The sequence below is a fragment of the Rhinoderma darwinii genome, chromosome 3 (genome assembly GCF_050947455.1).
Source record: "Rhinoderma darwinii isolate aRhiDar2 chromosome 3, aRhiDar2.hap1, whole genome shotgun sequence".
Lineage (NCBI taxonomy): Eukaryota > Metazoa > Chordata > Amphibia > Anura > Rhinodermatidae > Rhinoderma > Rhinoderma darwinii.
In genome coordinates this window covers 158,036,722-158,056,577 of record NC_134689.1, presented here as the reverse complement: position 1 = coordinate 158,056,577, position 19,856 = coordinate 158,036,722, and the positions used below count along the sequence as shown (strand labels likewise).

General features: G+C 41.1%; 1 protein-coding gene across 1 annotated transcript in view; it reads left to right on the top strand.

The window, feature by feature from the left end:
- Nucleotides 1-12,151: 12,151 nt before the first annotated feature.
- Nucleotides 12,152-19,856, top strand: part of TSPAN8 (tetraspanin 8) — a 63,232-nt gene continuing 55,527 nt past the window's right edge. Inside the window, exon 1 of the mRNA XM_075859396.1 lies at nt 12,152-12,230. Coding sequence (XP_075715511.1) covers nt 12,171-12,230 — 60 coding nt within the window. The 5' untranslated portion in view covers nt 12,152-12,170. The remainder of the gene's footprint in view (nt 12,231-19,856) is intronic.

The window sequence follows — 19,856 nt, the reverse complement described above, 5'->3', positions numbered from 1 at the left end:
ATCGCCAGCACGGCCCACCGCAAGTCCTGGGTCCCGTCGTCTGGAGGCAGAGGGAGGTCCCGGATGCATGGGTGCCTGCCCTACCACCTCCGCTGAGCCAGGCCGGCTTCCAGGATTCCTCTCAGACCAGGCCGTCCTGCTCACGGCAGCCGAGCGAGGGGCCCGGCCTGGAGGGTCCCTCGTGGGGCTCCTTACCCTGCGCCTGGCTCGTGGCATCACTTCCGGGCTCAACCTCTCCGGAGGCCTCGTGCGACGTGACCGCCGCCGGGGAGGAGAGGACGGCACCGCCTGCGCCCCAGATCCAAACACGGAGCTGGGTAAGTAGTGCATCCAGTATAAAGTACTGGACAAACTTCCCTGTGCTGCTGCAATCTTCCCTGTGCTGTTAACTAAAAATCACCAGCTTCCCTGTGCTGCTGCAAGCTTCCCTGAGCTGTTACTAAAGATGGCGACGCCTTTCCCTCTCCTACCCTTAAGTAAACTGACCTCGCCCCCCCTCACATCCGCCCCCTCCTAAACACACCCCTAACTCCTTAACTCCTTCCCTTCCTAACATCCCTGATCATGGTGGCCTCCCCCTATGGCATTCTGCCGGGTCCAGCCTGTACTTTTACCTCGCCACCTTTCAAAATCTGTAACTTTCATTCCCCGCCAATATAGCCATATGAGGGCATAATTTTTGCAGGATGAATTGCGTTTTTTCACGGCATCATTTACTATACCATATAATGTGCTGGGAAACATTTCTTAGTGGTGTGGAATGGGAAAGAAAACTGTAAGGGCACGTTTAGACGTAACAGAAAATTTCCACTGCAGATTTTGCCGCAAACTTGCTGTAATTACGCAACGAATCTACAGCAAAATTAGTAGATTTCACAGTTAATTCAGATATGGCAGATATCCCAGCCGATTTCAGCCTTTGCTATTGTTATTTGCACTGTTTGCACTGTTATTTTCTGCAATGTCTAAACGAAGTTACTTAAAAAGGAAAAAAGGCTGCTGCCCTAATTCCTCCACTGTTTTTTGAGCTTAGTTTTTACGGCGTTTACCGTGTGGTAAAAACATCATGTTAACTTCATTCTGTTGGTGATACCATATTAATATTGTTTTTTTTAATGTTTTACTACTTCAAGGCTGGATTCACACGAGCATGTTCGGTCTGTAAAGGACGGAACGTATTTCGGCCGCAAATCCCGGACCGAACGTACTGCAGGGAGCCGGGCTCCTAGCATCATAGTTATGTACGACACTAGGAGTCCCTGCCTCCCTGTGGAACTACTGTCCCGTACTGAAAACATGATTACAGTACGGGACAGTTGTCCTGCAGCGAGGCAGGGACTCCTAGCATTGTACATAACTATGATGCTAGGAGCCCGGCTCCCTGCAGTACGTTCGGTCCGGGATTTGCGGCCGAAATACGTTCCGTCCTTTACAAACCGAACATGCTCGTGTGAATCCAGCCTTACAAGGAAAAAAATATTATAAATAACATTTATTTTTGTTACCATATTCTGAGAGCCATAACATTTTTGTCGATTGAGCAGTGTGAGGCGTCATGCACACGACCGTATTTTTTCCCACCCGTAAATACTGGCGTATATACGGGTCCTTGGTCACACGTATTCGACCCGTATTGCACCAGTATTTATGGACCCGTGCCCGTAAATACGGGTCCGGTGTCACCCGTATATTCCACCCGTACTTACAGGCACGTTTTTGGCTGCAAAATAGCACTGCACTAATCGGCTGCCCTTCTCTCTATCAGTGCAGGATAGAGAGAAGGGGCAGCACTTTCCATAATAAAAGTTAAAGAAATTCATACTTACCCGGCCGTTGTCTTGGTGACGCGTCCCTCTCTTCACATCCAGCCCGACCTCCCTGGATGTCGCGGCAGTCCATGTGACCGCTGCAGCCAGTGATTGGCCTGTGATTGGCTTCAGCGGTCACATGGGCTTTAACGTCATCCCAGGAGGACGGACTGGAGGAAGAAGCAGGGAGTTCTGGGTAAGTATGAACGTCTTTTTTTTTTTTACAGCTTTATCTATATTGTGATCGGAAGTCACTGTCCAGGGTGCTGAAACAGTTACTGCCAATCGTTTAACTCTTTCAGCACCCTGGACAGTGACTATTTACTGACATCGCCTAGCAACGCTCCCGTAATTACGGCTGCACACATGTAGTCACCCGTAATTACAGAAGCCCCATAGACTTCTATGGGCTGCCCGTGCCGTAATTACGGCCTGAAATAGGACATGTTCTATCTTTTTCGACGGCACGGGCACCTTACCGTAAGAATACGGGGAGGTACCCGTGGCCAATAGAAGTCTGTGGGCCCGTAATTACGGGAGTTTTTACGGTCGTGTGCATGGGGCCTGAGGGCTTGTTTTTTGCAGTGCAAGATGTAGCTATTATTGGTACAATTTTTTGTGGGAGATGAAATGACCAAAAAGCAGCAATTATGGTGTTAGAATTTTTATTTTTTTACCGCGTTCACTCTGCAGGTTGAATAATATTATATTGTACTAGTTTGGACATTTACAGATACGGAGATACCGGTTATCTTATTTTTTTTTCTTTTGGGGGAAAATATTACAATTATTTTTATTTATAAAAATTATATATTTTATATATGTATATATATATATATATATATATATATATATATATATATATTCTTTATTGTTGGATTACTGGTACAATATACTGCAATACTAATGTTTTGCAGTATATAGTGATTTTTACATGCTCCTATTAAGGGCTTAATAAGAGCACAAAAATGACAGAACTGTGGGCCTTTATTAGGCCCACAGGCTGCTATGACAGCCATTAGGGGACCTCATGGGACATTGTAGGGGGTCGCTATGATCTCAGCATCTAAGGGGTTAAACGAGTAGGGATACCGCTTGTTGCAGTGGAGCATCGGCTGTTTTATACAGCCGACACATGCAAGCTATGGAGCGAGCTGAGCCTGTGAGCCTCCTCCATACTTTCCCTCTCGGTCTCCGAAGTTTATATATGGCAGATGTTGGGAAGGGGTTAAGAAGAAGCAAATTAATCAGGTTGCTCTGTCCAAATGAGCCTCAGTGGCTCATATCAGTGTGGTCATATAACCTGCACTGATGAATCCGCTGTGCAGCAAACCGGAATAAACAGATCACCAAATTGCCAATGGCAAATGAAGTAGCTCTTGTTTACTTAAGGCCTCATGCGTATGGCCTCATGCGGGCACGGCCGGCCGCCGAAGGCCGCGGGCCTCCTTTTCGGGCCGCAAAATATGAAAAGTAGGACATGCTCCATAATTCATGACACAGCTCTATGGCACGGACATCCTTCCATAGCGATACGGAAAGGTGTCCACGGCCAATAGAACTGAACAGGTCCGTAATTGCGGACCGTATTGCTGTCCGCCATTACAGAGATTTTTTACGGTCGTGTGCAATGGGCCTAACAGTGTGTCAGATCTAGTTACAGAGTCTAGGCAATGCAATTGGGATTCCACTACATATATAGAGAGGACAGAGACAGCGGCTGCAGTCCGCTTACAATAGGACGCCAAGTTTCAGACCGCATTGAAATGAAATAGTTTGAATAGCCCGCCCCTGACACTCTGTTAAGCGATACTAAACACATGACCAATTGGACTATCAGACCACATTGGGTTTTTTAAATACTATATGTGTGTGTCTATTATTCAGTACTCATAAAAGTCACGCTTTACGTTTATCTTTAAGTATTTGTTAGGCCCCTGGGAAACAAGGGCTAATTCATTTGCCATTGGCAATTTGGTGTTCTGTTTATAATATTTGCCCACCAGCTACCCGGGTCCATATTTGTTTATGTGCAAACTGTAAAAAGGAACGGCAGAGATTGGGTTGGCGCAGGCTAAACTGGAGTCTAAAAAATCACCTGATCTTCACGATGGACATTACTGTAATAGGAATAATAGAAACAGGGAGAGAACCTCCAGCTCACCGGTCTGCGTCTTCAGCAGCGTCAAACGGATCCCCGCGACGGCCCGCGGTGTAGAACAGCAATGTAGAAAAAGAGTGATCCAGCGCTGATGATGGTTTTAAAAGGGAAATGAGAGTCCCATGTTTATTTGGAAAAATGATTAAAATCGTAAGGGAGACGCAGTCCCAAGAAGCAAGTAGTCAGGGTATACGCACCCAGGGTAGCCTGCACCAACCAAATTATAGCTATTCTTTATTCCCACTAGTTTCACTACAACTCCTTGAAGTACAACTCCTTAAACTTGTTGAAAGATTTTCTGTCTAAGGAAATAAAATACAAACACGGCTGGGACATAGCTAGAATAAGCTCTGTAGCAGAGCGGTCAGTGCTACAAAGCCGAACTGGAAAGTCTAGAGTTCACGTCCAGGAAACTCATTTCCTGACACTTACTCTCTCACTAACTGTTATTATCATACTTTGCTCTAGGTTGGGAAAACTACAATGTCATAAAAAGATAACATGGGGATTCCCATTAATAATATAGAAAATTTAAAATACATAAAAACCTAGCATAAAAAAAGAAAAAAGGCCCTTTACTGTACATTAGAAATGTAATATCTAACTTTCATAAGTCCCGTAGCGTTTAAATGGAAACTAACTTTTCAAACAACCTATGCTAATCAAATAGTATACAATGAAAAACATTTATTGCACTCTACCAGTTTGCTGTGAAGAGGGATCTAGTAGTATTTCTTCGCCTCTGGTTCCAGAATCAAGGTCAATCCCCACCAGCTGATCACTGTGTTTTCAATCCAAGTTCTTGTGTATAGTATATCCACTGAACGCTAGAGTATAAAATATGAGAATTGTGCAATAACGCATTCATAGTGGGTAAAAATTGAAATGGGGTTTATTATACTCACAAACGAGCTTTAAAAACAGGCATATAAAAATACTAATTTGGCATGGCATCCACCATAGAAACAGCACGACTCGAGTTTCGCCTGGAATGGCTTCTCTCGTGGCATGCCTTGCACCAGAGGTGAAGGAAAACTTCCATATCCCTCTTCACATCGAACTGGTAGAGCACAATAAATGTTTTACATTGCATATGACTTTGGAAGAATTAGGACTCTGTTTATTTTACTTAAGTTGCTGCTTCCAGTTTTGATATTTCTGTGCTATTAGACAGGCAATCTTTTCCTTTACAATCTAATAGTATACCTAACATATATCAACTTTGTAATTTACTTACTGTTAGAATTCACCTGTTTGTCAATGCAAATTCTGTGTGAAGGTATTGCCACTAGGTGTCTCCCTTCCTGTAATCTGTTGTCCATCCCCTGTTATCAAGCAAAATCCATCTCTAGTTACAAAGCAGAGCAGACGGACTACAGAAAGTAAGTTTGTGTCTCTTCGCTACCTACTGATAGAAGTCTATGAAGAGGGGAAGGGGGAGCAGGAGGAGGCAGCAGAAGCAGAGTGAGTCAGACACAGACACGCTGGCCACAGAAGTCCATGGAGAGAGGAGGGGAGGGGGAGCAGGAGGAGACTGAGAAAGAAACATACAGACGTGCTGCAGCTTCCTGGTAAGTGTTATTTCTCACCCCAGTGCTGGATTCTTAGCCAACGCCGCTTATTACTGCTGTATAATCTCCTCCATGCTGTTGCAGCTTCTATATATATGCGATTGATAGAAATAAGAGTGCATGTTTCTCCTATTCTCTATGTGTGCAGTGTATAGAAGACATGATAGCAGTTAGACTGTGCCCACTAGCTCAGAGAAAACTGAGAAATAGAGAAAGAGCCTGCAGAAAGGAAAACTGTTAAAAAAAATATGCAGAATACAAGTCATATAATGGCCAGAAATAGTGTTATTCCTCAAGTACACACATATGACAGCTCATTCTGAAAATTCACCTGAAAAGTTAGGTATGCTTTAACAAAAATTGGATCCATTTTGGAAAAGCGCTTGGAAAATTTTTCAGATTTTGTAAAAGTGCAACCCATCTAAATATACTGATGTATTTTCTTTTATGTGACTATTCGCCTGAAAATAATATTGATATCATAGTATCGTAGTATCATAGTTTGTAAGGCCAAAAAAATACATATGTCCATCAAATTCAGCCTATTATTCTGCATTGTTGATCCATATGAAAGCAAAACATCATTAGAGTTCCATAGTGTCACTGATTTTATAGTAAAAATTCCCTTCTTTGTTTATGTAAAAACCTTCTTTCCTCTAGACATAGCTGATGTCCCTTTGTTAAAGTTACAGTCCTGGGTATAAATAGATCATGAGAGAGATCTCTGTATTTATCTTTGATATATTTATGCATAGTTATTCGTCAACAATGCTGTTGGTAACACCTTTTTGTTTCATAAAAAAGTTGGATTTTTCACCCCTGAGATCTTTTTTCTGAAAAGGAATGTGAAAGATTACCCCCTCACAGAGATTATGATTGTCTCATAGACTTCATCCCTGGGTAACTGGCATGCAAGTATAAGCACTAGAGCTGACATGAGGGTGCTTTCAGTTTCTTGAAGTTACCTAGGACTGGGTAAGTTCAAGAAACTGAAAACACCGTCATGTCAGCTTTAGTGCTTATACTTGGATGCCTCTGAGGTAGGGGTGTGAGCAGTCTTATCTCAGGGCCTTCAAATGTTGACTAAGTTGCATCCGTGTGCGGAATTTTTTCGTAAAATGTCTCCTACAAAAATTAGTTACGGCTTAGTGAACCGAGAGCTGTTGGCTATAAAATGGGAGTGGAGACATTACTGATCAGAAAGACCTTTTGTATTTAGAATCAGTTTAGAGACTAAACTCCAGAAAGGCTAGGTGTGCATTAATCTTACAAGGTTTCATTGTCATGTTTAGGCCAGGTAACAAAAATGTAAAGGCTGCATTGTCCATATGTTTTGTTTGATATTCTCAAGGAGGTTCCCATATTTGTCTGATAGAACTGTAGTTTCTGCTTTGTCTGCCGAGCTGGCAGACCTCAACTTAGGCAACAATTTTGGTGCAACGACAGCGGCCTGCACCATCCATTCCCCCATTGGACACAAAATAAAAAATAATTATACTCACCTCACCGCTCCTCTTCTCCCCTCCAGCTTCCGCGGTGGCTCATACAAGGTCCTGATGCCGAGTAGCGTCAGGCCCTTATATGTGACGTAAGACTGAACATCATCAATGCTGCATCACAAACAACGTCCTGACGCTGCCCAGAATCAGAATCTTGTATGAGCCTCCACACGCCGAGGAAGCCTGAGGGAACCCAGAGGGGAGAAGAGGAGTGGTGAGATTCTTTTTATTTATTTAACTGTCCGAATGGGAAGGGAGTAATCTGATTCAGAGGAGCAACGTCCGGGACTAGGCACAAGCCGCTAGCTTGCTACGCCCCACAGAGTGAAATATACGTCAGCTAGGCTGCCTAGGTTTATTTTTTATCTCCCACTGACAAGATTTCCTTAAATAATTGTTACCTGTTAAGATTTCCCAATTTTTCTGTAATTAATTACATCTCAGATTCTATCGTGGTAGACACTTCAGAGGTTGAAAAAGTCACTGATTGTTTGAAATAGATAGAAAGATAAAACTTTATTTACCCCCAAGAGGAAGTTATTTTGTTTCTCACAACTCTGAATAGTACACAATCAAAAAACAACAAACACAAACTTAGTCATACTATGATAATTCCCAACAACATACATAATGCATTAAAATAAGGATATTAATAAAAATTACTATAAAATAAGTAAATACTAACCCTTACACAGACATATTATAAAGTGCAATTGCAGTAGGCAAAAACGAGAGTCTGAACCTATCCATGCCACACTGTAACTGTAATAGGCATTGACTAAGACAACTACGCTGTGCCTCCACTATGTTATGCAATGGGTGTAACTCATCCAACATAACAGCAAAAATTTTACAAAGGATTCTTCTCCTTAATACCTCTTCAAAAAATGTCACTCCTTCCCCTAATATAGTCCTTCCCTTTCGAATGACCTTGTTTAGCCTATTCATCTCAGCTTCCCGAATGTTACCGGCCCAACACACAATTAAAGATTATACTCTATCTGGGTTGAGATTCAGCGAAATCTGGATTGGTCCGCAAATAAATAAAGGTTGGCTGCTCATAGGAGACGTTCCTTGGGTCCCTTGTTTAAAGTAAGGAATAAAGCCTGGTTGGCCATAACTGCTTTCAGGCTTCAACTCCATGCATCCCTGAGCATCCTGAAAGTTTTTCATAAGTCCTTTAACGGTTTTCAGTTCACCCTATCAAACCACCTCCTCCTGTCATAGTCAAAGGACATTAGGAATATGAGATCCAACGAATTGTGGATTCTAGTGTAGGGGTTCCCTTTAATATTTAGTTCATTGGAATGGAAATGTACTAGAGAAGAGAACTTGGGTACCAGCGAAGTCAGTGCATGCTGACAAATTAAGAAAGATATTTCCTTAAGAACAATCAAAGGCCCAGTCCAAGCGGTCCAGTTGTCCCTTGTAGAAGGGGGGATACCGTAACATACTTACTGTAGCGTCCATGACCACGTGCTACATTGCTGTTGCCGAATCATAGATTTTGTGACTACCTTCCTGAACCCTTTAACTGTACCATGTGTAGCGTCCATGGCCACGGGCCGTTGGGTTTACTCACCTCCCGACGTCCGCAGCCATGACTCCGTGAGCGCTGGTCCCCATCTGCTTCCAAGGAGACGCCAGCACTCACTTCCGCTCCGGTCTGCTGAGTCCCGTAGGGTGCGCGTGCACACTCGTGCCCGCTCGTAAAGGGCCAGCGCGCGCACCTGTAAAACAATCATTATCATCAACCACATGATATCCTGGTCTATAAGAAGGCCCCAGCCCTTCTGATCCTTGCCTGAGCGTTGTTAGTATTCCCAAGTCTCTCTTGCAAATGGTCCCTTAGTGTTTCCCGTTCCAGTTGTTACCCGTGCCCTGTTACCTGTTCCTGTATCCCGTGTTGTGTTCTTGTTCCTGTGCCTACTAGTTGGAATCGTGTCTACTGCACCTGCTGTTGCCTTGCCACGTCCTGTGTCATCTGCCTCGTCCAGAGGGATTCGCCACGTCTGGTGCAACCTGCGGTACCTGCTGTCATCTGCCATGTCCAGAGGGATTTGCCACGTCTGGCGCTACCTGCGGCACCTGCTGTCATCCGCCACGTCTGGTGTTACCTGCTGCTCCCACCTCCATCCGTGCCAGAGCTGCAGCCATTGTCTGGACTATACAGGCACCCTTGTGCGGGACTTTGTATTTACGGGGTTCCCGTTGTTTGGCCAGCTGCCTCCCTGCTACGGCGGTGCGACCTAGTGGGTCCACATACCCACATACCGTGACACAATGTACTCGACTCAAATTTGACACATCAGCTGTATTCTTATTTGTTTTTTTTTATTTAATTGTAACTATATACCTCTTTATTTATGCATACAGATTAGATACATAGTCTACGCTGCAAATATTTATCTCATGTCGAGTGTGTAACGCTTGGGTCGCCATGCCTTCACTTCTGATGGCTTCTACATTTTGATGGCCACAATGGGGAAAAAGAAGATCAAAATAGACATATATTTTCATAATTTTTATTTTATGATTGTTGCTTCACTTTAGTCAATGCTTTATTGTGCTGATATATTCACAAATAATCATTATCCCTTCTAATAGGGTTGATGCATATTCACACTATCACTATACAATCACACATTTCATTTCCACTCACGTTAGTACATCAATTTTCTTTGTAATTGTACATTTTTGACCAGATCTTTTTTCTCCTTTGCAGTACACACTTTCACCCACATTTGTTACGTATATACATATATATTTTTTGTCATATACACATGATTGTTCACCATTTTTTATTCGCCATTTTAGTACTTATTATGCAGTATTTCCATACTAGATTATTTTTTCATGCACTTGTTCGAACATGTATTTATACATATATTTTATTACTTGATATCATGTACTTATGTATGCATTTTATTACTTGGTATTATACCATACCTGTAAAATGTTTTTATAACTATTTGGTCCATTGCAACTTTTCTTATTATATCAATGTACGATCGTTCTTTTACCTTATATAGGGTTGATGTCCCCTAGTTATATCTTTACGCCCTCTACCACTTTATTGCACACTGATTGGCCTTGACTGACCGGCCTCTGACTCGTCACCCATAGTGCATCGGGTTGCTGACACACGTGACAGCGTCAGGTGACGCACTTACGTGTCTCCGCCTTCAGCATCTAGTGACTGTCGTTTCCAGAAGCCGGCCACATCTGTAGCCACACATTGTGACCGTCAAATAAAGAGTGAGTAAACTATTTTATTTATTGGCCATTTTTCATCACCTGGACATCAACTAAAGCATCGGTCAGCGTTCATTTAAATATTGAAAGTATGTATACAGCGCCACCCCTAGGCAAAGGCATTTTGCGCCGAAACGAGTGTTGGGGTGTGTTGTTGCTCCTGAATTTACTTTGGCTATGGTATGCCTTTTTGTATTTATCTAAATTTAGATTTAATTCTGTACTTATCTATACACTGATTGTGTTTGTGTTCTATAGGCATTTATACACGCCATTCGGCATTTATATACTATTTATTATGCACAGACTTTTGTAATGCTGCGGTTCAACAATGTTGTTATGTTGTCAGTGAGTCACACAGTGAGTTGTTCTTTTTTTTGTAGGTTTGTGGACTCTTTTAAATTGTATTGTAGCTAAGCTTTTTTGGTTATTTCAATAAAGATTTTTTAACTTTCTGTATACTTTTTTGTAGCATCAATTCTCTTTGTTGGTTTGATATATGTTGATTGATGTATATAAGATTTAACCCTAGGATCATCCCTTATAGGAAATGTGTGATTCCCTGTTGCACTTGCATTTAGGGTGTTGGCTCCGTGCTGTCTTTTGGTTTCTGTATCCTCATTGCTGAACTCTTATTATGTGAGTCAGGTGCAGATAATGACAGCAGACAGCCCCTGTGCAAGAATAGTATATGGGACCCTTGCTGTCGAATAGCTCATCATAGATCTGTCCCTTATGTCTCTCTAATAATCTGTCAATTATTGTGAACCATGAAATTCATTAGTTTGGTCCCTTACATGCAATGTAATAGACTGTAGGAAGATGCTTTTAAAGTAACCAAGGGCTACTTTACCTGCTGGGCCACTGTGCAACTGCACACATTGCACATATGATTGTCCGCCATATCTCCAACCTCCCAATCATTTGTCTGGTTCCCATTCTGCTGATGTTATCCAGGGAATCAGCCACTGGGCTAGCTAGCATCAATATCCTGGGGCCATCCGATAACCTTCAACCATAACCGAAGTTATGGGGAAATAAATAGTTTTTAAATTGGAAACATAAATTACCTTTCCATGAATCACCTTTAACTAACTACACCAATACACTAATTCAACAAGACCCAAAACTCTTGCAATGTAGTAATAGCCATTAACAAAGTTTAGTAACCACTGGTAAGAAAATCACTTCACTATAAAATCATACAGGTAAAAAGTGCAGTGGAGTTATTTTCACGTGTAGATGTAAAGCTGTTATAACAAGTGGTGGAAAAATATATTATTACAATATAATAGGCCTGGTGGCATGGGAGATTACATGACCTTTTCAGTCCCTTGAAGCGCTCAATCAGAAGGGGTTATTGGGGTAGAGAAAGTATGTAATATTTAGTCATTTTATTTTACTGATCTAACTACACTTGAAACCATTGTTATGTAGTCATAACTGATAAGGAACATGAGTAACCAGTGTTAGAAAAGAATCAATTCACTAGAAAATGCGGGCGTGACCGATTTCTGAGGGGTAATTTTCAGGAGTAGAGGTGAAGTTGATAACAAAAGTTGTAGCGTTATAGCCAGTGGCTAAAATATATAGTAACCCAATAAAATAATAATTTCCTTCTTTCCTTCTTTTTTTCTTTCTTTCATGATTTTCATATGTATAGAATGTGATTGATATCAGCGAAAAAGATAAACTTCACATGTAATATTTTATTAGTGAGTAAGCTAGCTGAAGCAGGCGGAGACGGCACAGAGTGGCATGCTTTAAATACATGGTTAATATTTAACTCAGTGCTATATTTGCATACAAACATACTTTTCTTAGAGTCGTTTTCATTAATCCACTGTAAGGCACAGCTTCAACACAGCCTCTGAAAATGGCAGGAGTTAACAAATGTTTGAAGTATTCTATGTTCATATTTAACTTTTTATTCTGGGTAAGTTACTATTTACAAATCTATATGTTTCTTTCTTTAGACTAATATCTACACAATATATCTATGTAGCAGATCTGTGTTTGTCAATGTAGCAAGTATAGTGTTATTACTGGATGAGATATGTATGGCACTTACATCTTAACTGTGCACAAAAGACATTTTTATACGAAACTGCTCCAATTTATTTCTGCTACATCTGTATTTAATAATTTTCTTGATTTAAAAAAATAATAAATTGGGATTATTTTTAACTATAAATGTTCTATTTTGAATTATTACCATCAGGCCAACTTTATAGGCTTGACTACTTATTGATAATGACTTGCTGCATTGCTCTGAAATACTTTTACAATTTTCTGTGTGCCATATAAAGTGCCACATCATTCATGCTGTCATAGTGTGTGGGAGTAGAATTATATTTATCATTTTTATTATAATTTGTTTTATTTTACCTTACACTTGTAGTGCATTGTTTTAGACAAGGGTGTACATACCTGAGAGGCAACCCATGGATTTGCTCTGTGGCCCCTGGAGAGAGGTAGCCAAGCCCAGGTGGACTACATCCCTAATTTTAGTTTTTAATATTTTTATTTAAGTTTATCAGAAATTAGAATAGAAACCCAACATCAGATTTGTAAACCGAAACTACATACAGAGGGCTGGACATATTAATCAGAAGAGTATAGAGAGAGTTATACAAGCATAGGTTATCGTATCATATATTAGTTAAATGGACACAACAATAGTAGCCTTCATGTACACAATTTATAAGTAATCAACATGGCTATCAAAAATGAAAGAACAGATGATATAATAATCACAAGAATCACAGGGATGTAGCATAAGGAGACTGAATTTAGCGTCGCAAAGCTTTGGCGAATTTAGGGATGGTTGATTTGTTGGGTAATCACGTGTTCATAAGTATAGTTGGTAATAATTTATTGGATTATATCTGTCATGGAGGGAGTTATAGTTGACTTTTAATTTCTTACCAGGAGGTTCTTGGTAACTAGAAGAACATGGCAGAGGACAGAGTGTAGGTCAGGTGAGATTGAATAAATGTCCAGATACAGTAAAGATAATGTTAGTGTCAGGTCAAAGTGAGAGTAAAATGATGTCCAGCAAAAGAACTCAGCCGTCTGAAAATACCCTTAGATGTGTAGCGGTGTTAACTTGCATTAGGAGGCAGCCCCATTTTGCTATGGGGCCCACTCACCCCTATGTATGTCCCTGGTTGTGCAGTGTTCTATTATATGGTCTTCTGGCATATTTCTAAATGTTAGAATAATATGTGCTTATGAGGACTTGATCACAGTATATATTTTCATTTATTCACATACTTGGCATCCAGCTTTATAACCTAGTTCTCCAAGCTTATAGTCAATTGTGGTGTGTAATTGAAGATTACAGCGCCCAATAACAATAACATTGAACTCTCACCCACCTTATTTCTTACTGCTGACCATGGATTTAAAGAAATCTATCAGAGTATAGAAATGTGTTAGATTTCCATATTTTAGATAAAATTTCCTTAGTTGAATTCCCTGGGGGAGGGTGGCTGCATATGGAGAGCATGAAGCATGGAAAACAGTGTCAAGAGCATGCATATTAATTTAAAAATAAATAAATATATATATATATACAGTTGTTATAAATAATATTAAAAGAACATAGATCTACATCACTGTACATTTTACACACTTATATTGAATAATGTTCAAATTACGTAGATTATTGTAATGAACGTCAAACAATATGCTTATATATTATAGGGGAGTGGCATACCTGCCAACTGTTGTGCTTATCTGACATTAGGCATGTAAAGTAAAAGCTTGAATAGCCGTTTATTAGTCATATCACAAAAGCAAACAAAAGTCTTCCATTTACAAAATACATATCAATTACTGAAGGAATTGACAGTGCACTTTGCCCTAACAGGGAGTGGTGGGCTGAGTAATATCTGATTCCGTGTCTCTTAAAGGAACATTAAACAAAGAAAATACACAATAAAATGTAAATATATCCCAGCCCTTCCTCCCTTCACCTCCTCCTTTCATTTGATCCCATTTGTCTCATATTACAATTAAAGCAGAGAAATATTTAAAGAAATCTTCTATCTGTGTTCCAGGAGATCAGCAATGTTCCTCCTAGTCCAGTGTCTTGCTGTAAGACAACTGGCTGGAAAAGGGCCCTGTCTGCAGTAGGTCAAGAAGATGGTTACAACCGTACCCCTTGGTTAAGCCCCAGCCCCTCAGTCGTTCCCCAGACAAAAAGGGAACCGATCAGCAGTAGAGTGACCAGGGAAAGATTAAGGGTACCATGGGCCCCGGTCAGTTCACAAAGTGTGGTCCCTCCAAACTCGGAAGACACTGTACCAAATATATGCAGATTTCAGTTTAGGTGGCCACAGATCTGGCACAGTTTTGAATTTTCTGTAAAAGCAGAGTGAGCCATACAGAAAAAAAGCTGAATACTTTGAGACGATAAAGAAGTCAGGAGCTTTAAGTTGTTTGTGGTTTCTGGAAAAAAAATCTGCTGTGCGTGAATATAACCTTAAAGAACCAGTCTCTGTTGTTTAGCCCCTTAAAGTCCAAGCCATTTTTCATATTTTTTTTTTGTTTTCACTGGCCGCCTTCCTAGAGCCATAAGTATTTTATTTTTATGTCAATGGAGTGTGGTGTGAAGGATTATTTTTTAAGGAAGTAGTTGTAGTTTTTATTGGCACCATTTAAAGTAACATATGATGGTTGAATTGGAAAAAACTGCAATTCCTCCATTTTTTTTTTTGCGTTGAATTTTTTACAGTATATATTTACCTTATCTTAAGGTTTAAATAGATTTAACATCTACTTTTACGTTAAGATAAGATAAATATATACAGCACCAGAACAAAGCACAATACATATATACAACACCAGAACCAAGCTCAGTACATATATACAACACCAGAACAAAGCTCAGTACATACGGTATATGCAGCACCAGAACCAAGCTCAGTACATATATACATATATATCATTTGCAAATTCAGTTTAACCCCTGCTGTATAAGTTTGTACAACATAAAACTACAGCTCCCAGTATAGCCTGAATAATTGTAAGGATATGCTGGGAGTTGCTGCTTCAAAAAAAATAATGCTACCATCCGTCACCCCGATTATACAGTGAATACAGTACTGATCAGTCGGAGGGAGAATAAACCTTTACACACACACACACACACACACAAACACACACACACACACACACACACACACACACAGTGCCCCTGTAAATAGTGCCACTCAGAGCCCCCTGAAGATAGCCCCAGTCACAATGCCTCCTTTAGATAGCACTGTCACAAGCGCCAGTCACAATGCCCCCTGTAATTAGCACTGATCACAGTGACCCCCTGTGGAAAGCACCAGTCACAATGCCCTTTGTAGATAGCGCTAGTCACAATGCCCCCTGTAGATAGCACCAGTCACAATGACTCCTGTAGATAGCGCCAGTCACAATGCCCCTGTAGATTGCACCCCTCAGAGCCCCCTGTAGATAGCGCCAGTCACAATGCCCCCTGTAGATAGTGTCAGTGACAATGGCCCCTGTAGATAGCGCCACTCAGAGTCCCCTGTAGATGGTGTCAGCCACAATGCACCCTGTAGATAGTGCCCCTGTAGATATAGCCCTCAACACTGCCCACAGAAAAAAAATACCATTACATTACATTCTCACCTGTCCCCATTCCTACTCCGTCCTTCAGGGACACAAGACTGGTCAGAGACCAGGCATCATCCAGCGTAATGACGTAGTCGGCGTGATTACATCATCACGCCGACTGCGTCATTGCTAAAGCGCTGAATGGCTAGACAGGGAACTGAAGTTCCCTGTCTCGCCAGCGAAAGAATAATCAATTGTATCCGCGTCCTAAGGGCAGAACGCCTCAAAACATCTGCCCATTGATTTCAATGGGAAATACGGCATTCTGTTCTGACGGGGCGTTATTTTACGCCTCATTTTCAAAAAATGGCGCGTAAAAAGACGCCCCGTAAAAAGAAGTGCATGTCACGTCTTGAGCCATTTTTGAAACTATTTTTCATTCACTCCTTAGAAAAAACAGCTCCAAAACGGCCGTAAAAAACATCGCAAAAAACTTGAGTTGCTTAAAAAACGGCTGAAAATCAGGAACTGTTTTCCCTTGAAAACAGCTCTGTATTTTTAGACGTATTTTGTTAAGCATGTGGACATACCCTAAGGGTATGTGCACACGATAACTGCAGTTACGTCTGAAATTACGGAGCTGATTTCAGGAGAAAACAGCTCCTGCATTTCAGACGTAATTGCTCGTACTCGCGTTTTGCGAGGCGTCAATTACGGACGTAATTTGGAGCTGTTCTTCATTGGATTCAATGAAAAACGGCTCCAATTACATCCCAAGAAGTGCCCTGCACTTCTTTGACGAGGCTGTTATTTTACGCGCCGTCTTTTGACAGCAACGCGTAAAATTACAGGTCGTCGGCACAGTACATTGGCAAACCCATTGAAATGAATGGGCAGACGTGTTTGCCAACGTATTCGAGGCTTGTTTTCAGACATATTTCGAAGCGTAAAATGCCTCCAATACGTCTGAAAATAGGTTGTGTGAACCCAGCCTAAGTATCTTCTATTCAGTTTCTGTGACAGATAGTAGCTGTGAGGGTATGTTCACACGCTTAATAAAAAACGTCTGAAAATACGGAGCTGTTTTCAAGGTAAAACATCTCCTGATTTTCAGCCATTTTATTAGCAACTTTCGTGGGGTTTTTTTATGGCCGTTTTTGGAGCTGTTTTTCTATGGCATCAATGACAAACGGCTCAAAAAACAGCTCAAGAAGTGACATGCAAAATGGTCACATAAAAAACACCCCGTCAGAACAGAACGCTGTTTTTCCCATTAAAAATCAATTGGCATATATTTGGAGTCGTTCGATTTTGTGCCTGTTTAAGCCATGTGAACATACCCTAAGACAGCTAGAATTGTCACCTGATCATCTCAAGAGTGAATTCAGACGTGGCGTATTTATTGCAGATTTTCGGTGCATTTTTCTCACCAAAAAGCCATAACAATTTACAGTACAATGCACGTGGATGTTGTTTTCGAGATCCTATCGACAAGTATGGAAAAAAATCTGCACAGACATTAGGCCATGCTGCGGATTTTCAAATCCACTAAGTGTGAAATCCACAGCAAATCCACATGTTAAACGCAGATTATTCTGTGGATTTCCAACAGATTTTCCACAGATTCACAGTCAAATCCACAGATGAAAAATCCACCGTGTGAATTCACCCTAAGGCTGGGTTCACACGTGGCGGAATTTCACTTAAATTCCGCTGCGGACACTCCGCAGCGTTAATCCGCAGCGGAGCCGTTTGTCCATTGGCTTTCACTTTAATTTAGCAGTGTTCGTTTAGACGATGCGTAAAATTCCGCTGCGGAGCATAGGCTGCGGAGCGGAATTTGGTGTCCGCAGCATGCTCTGTCTGTTGCGGAGCAGTGGCGGACTCATGGCGGAATTTCTCCATTGACTTCAATGGAGATTCTAATTTCCGCAATGAAGTCCGCAGATGTCATGCACATGTTATGTGTGCTGCGGATGCGTCTTGCTTTTTTAACTTGACATTTCTTCATTCTGGCTGGACCTATGTATTTCTAGGTCTACAGCCAGACTGAGGAAGTCAATGGGGGTCCCGTAATGACGGGAGCGTTGCTAGGAGACGTCAGTAAATAGTCACTGTCCAGGGTGCTGAAAAAGTTAAGCGATCGGCAGTAACTGTTTCTGCACTCGGGACAGTGACTACCGATTCCAATATACATGTATCTGTAAAAAAAAATGAAGTTCATACTTACCGAGAACTCCCTGCTTCTGTCTCCAGTCCGGCCTCCCAGGATGACGTTTCAGTCTAAGTGACGGCTGCAGCCAATCACAGGCTAATAACAGGCTGCAGCGGTCACATGGACTGCCGCGTCATCCTGGGAGATCGGGCTGGATGCCGAAGGAGGGACGCGTCACCAAGACAACGGCCGGTAAGTATGAATTTCTTTGACTTTCACAAGGGAAAGTGCTGTCCCTTCTCTCTATCCTGCACTGATAGGGAGAAGGGAAGTACTTTTACCGCAGTCCGCAGCAGCTAGTCCGCATCAATTTACTGCACATTTTGTGCAGATCCGCAGCAGAATCTGCAACGCAGATTCTGTGCGGCATTGATGCGGACAGTTGCGGAGGAAATCCGCCACGTGTGGTCATGCCCTAATAGTCCTTCCTACTCTCTCACAGGTTTCAATCACTCTCACTGTTCAGTTTTGTTTAATCCTTTCACTGCAGTGACAATTTTCACATTTTTGACATACACAAATAGCACCTGGATTATAAAACAAAAAATCATATAATATCCTAATACCAATATATTTTATTAAAGTATGTAAATCAGATGTATTACCTATTGTATGTTGAATATAGTCCATGGACGCATATGGAATAAAGTTAACTGTTACAGTAAATTGTTGTAGACAGCATAAAAAGGCACGTAGAGCTCAAGGGGGAACTGGTCAGAGGCGTAGCTATCGGTGGTGTATGGGTAGCAGTAGCTGGTTTTGTTTTACCACTGTCTATGATAATATTGCTTTTGGCAGTTATTAATAAGTTATTCGATTTTCTGTTAACAAATAACTATAGGGGGTGTGGAGGTTGCTGGCCCTGGCACCTGTAGGAGTCCAAAAAGTCTCTGTTCCATTTGAGAAGACCAGTACTATAAATGAAGTGTGATAGTTGGGGGGGGGGGGGGTCCTATTACAGAATTTCATTTGAGCCCAGGACCTTCAAGTTGCGCCTCTGCTGCAATATTTTGCTGGCCAGAAATGAACTTTTGCTGGTCAGACTGACAGCCAATACCAGTGTTCATAGAAATAATACAAAAAAGTGCAAAACTATTATTTCTTTTTGCTGTGACTGCATTCAGACACATTGGTTTATAGTATTGATACAGGTTTAAATGATAAAAAAGCTTTCTTTATAAAATACAGGGTTTTATCAGTGCATGGTTCATGGTGCAAGGGTTAAGGAGGAACCAGAAAGGACTACCAGTAAATGTATAATGTGATGAGATAAAACTAACCAAAAAGTTCTAATCTGAAAATCTACTTAGCACAGAATGGCCTTCTTAAAGTCTTTGCATTACTTCAATCATGAATCACAAAACATCCTGTTTAAAATGACCAAATAATGAACATAACTTTCCTACTAATAATTTCAAAAAGTTAATGCAAGGATGACATGTTTACTCCTGATGCTCATTGGTAACCAGATCTTTCAACAACAACTATTTCCATTGCAACAAATCCTATTAGATGTCATATATTTTTCATGTTGTTAAAATTAAAATATACATATTGTAAGATGAATTGCAAGGATGACATGGTCAACTTTGACATGCTATCATATTGGAATGCCTATCCCTATATCCAGTTAACTGTCACCTAATTTTCAATAAAGACTTCTGACCACCTTGTAATCCAAGCCAACCCAGTAGAAAACAAGCTTTCTAAAGTTTCCCATTGTAAAATACAGACAAGCCTTGGCAAGCAATTTGATTTTATTATGGATAATAA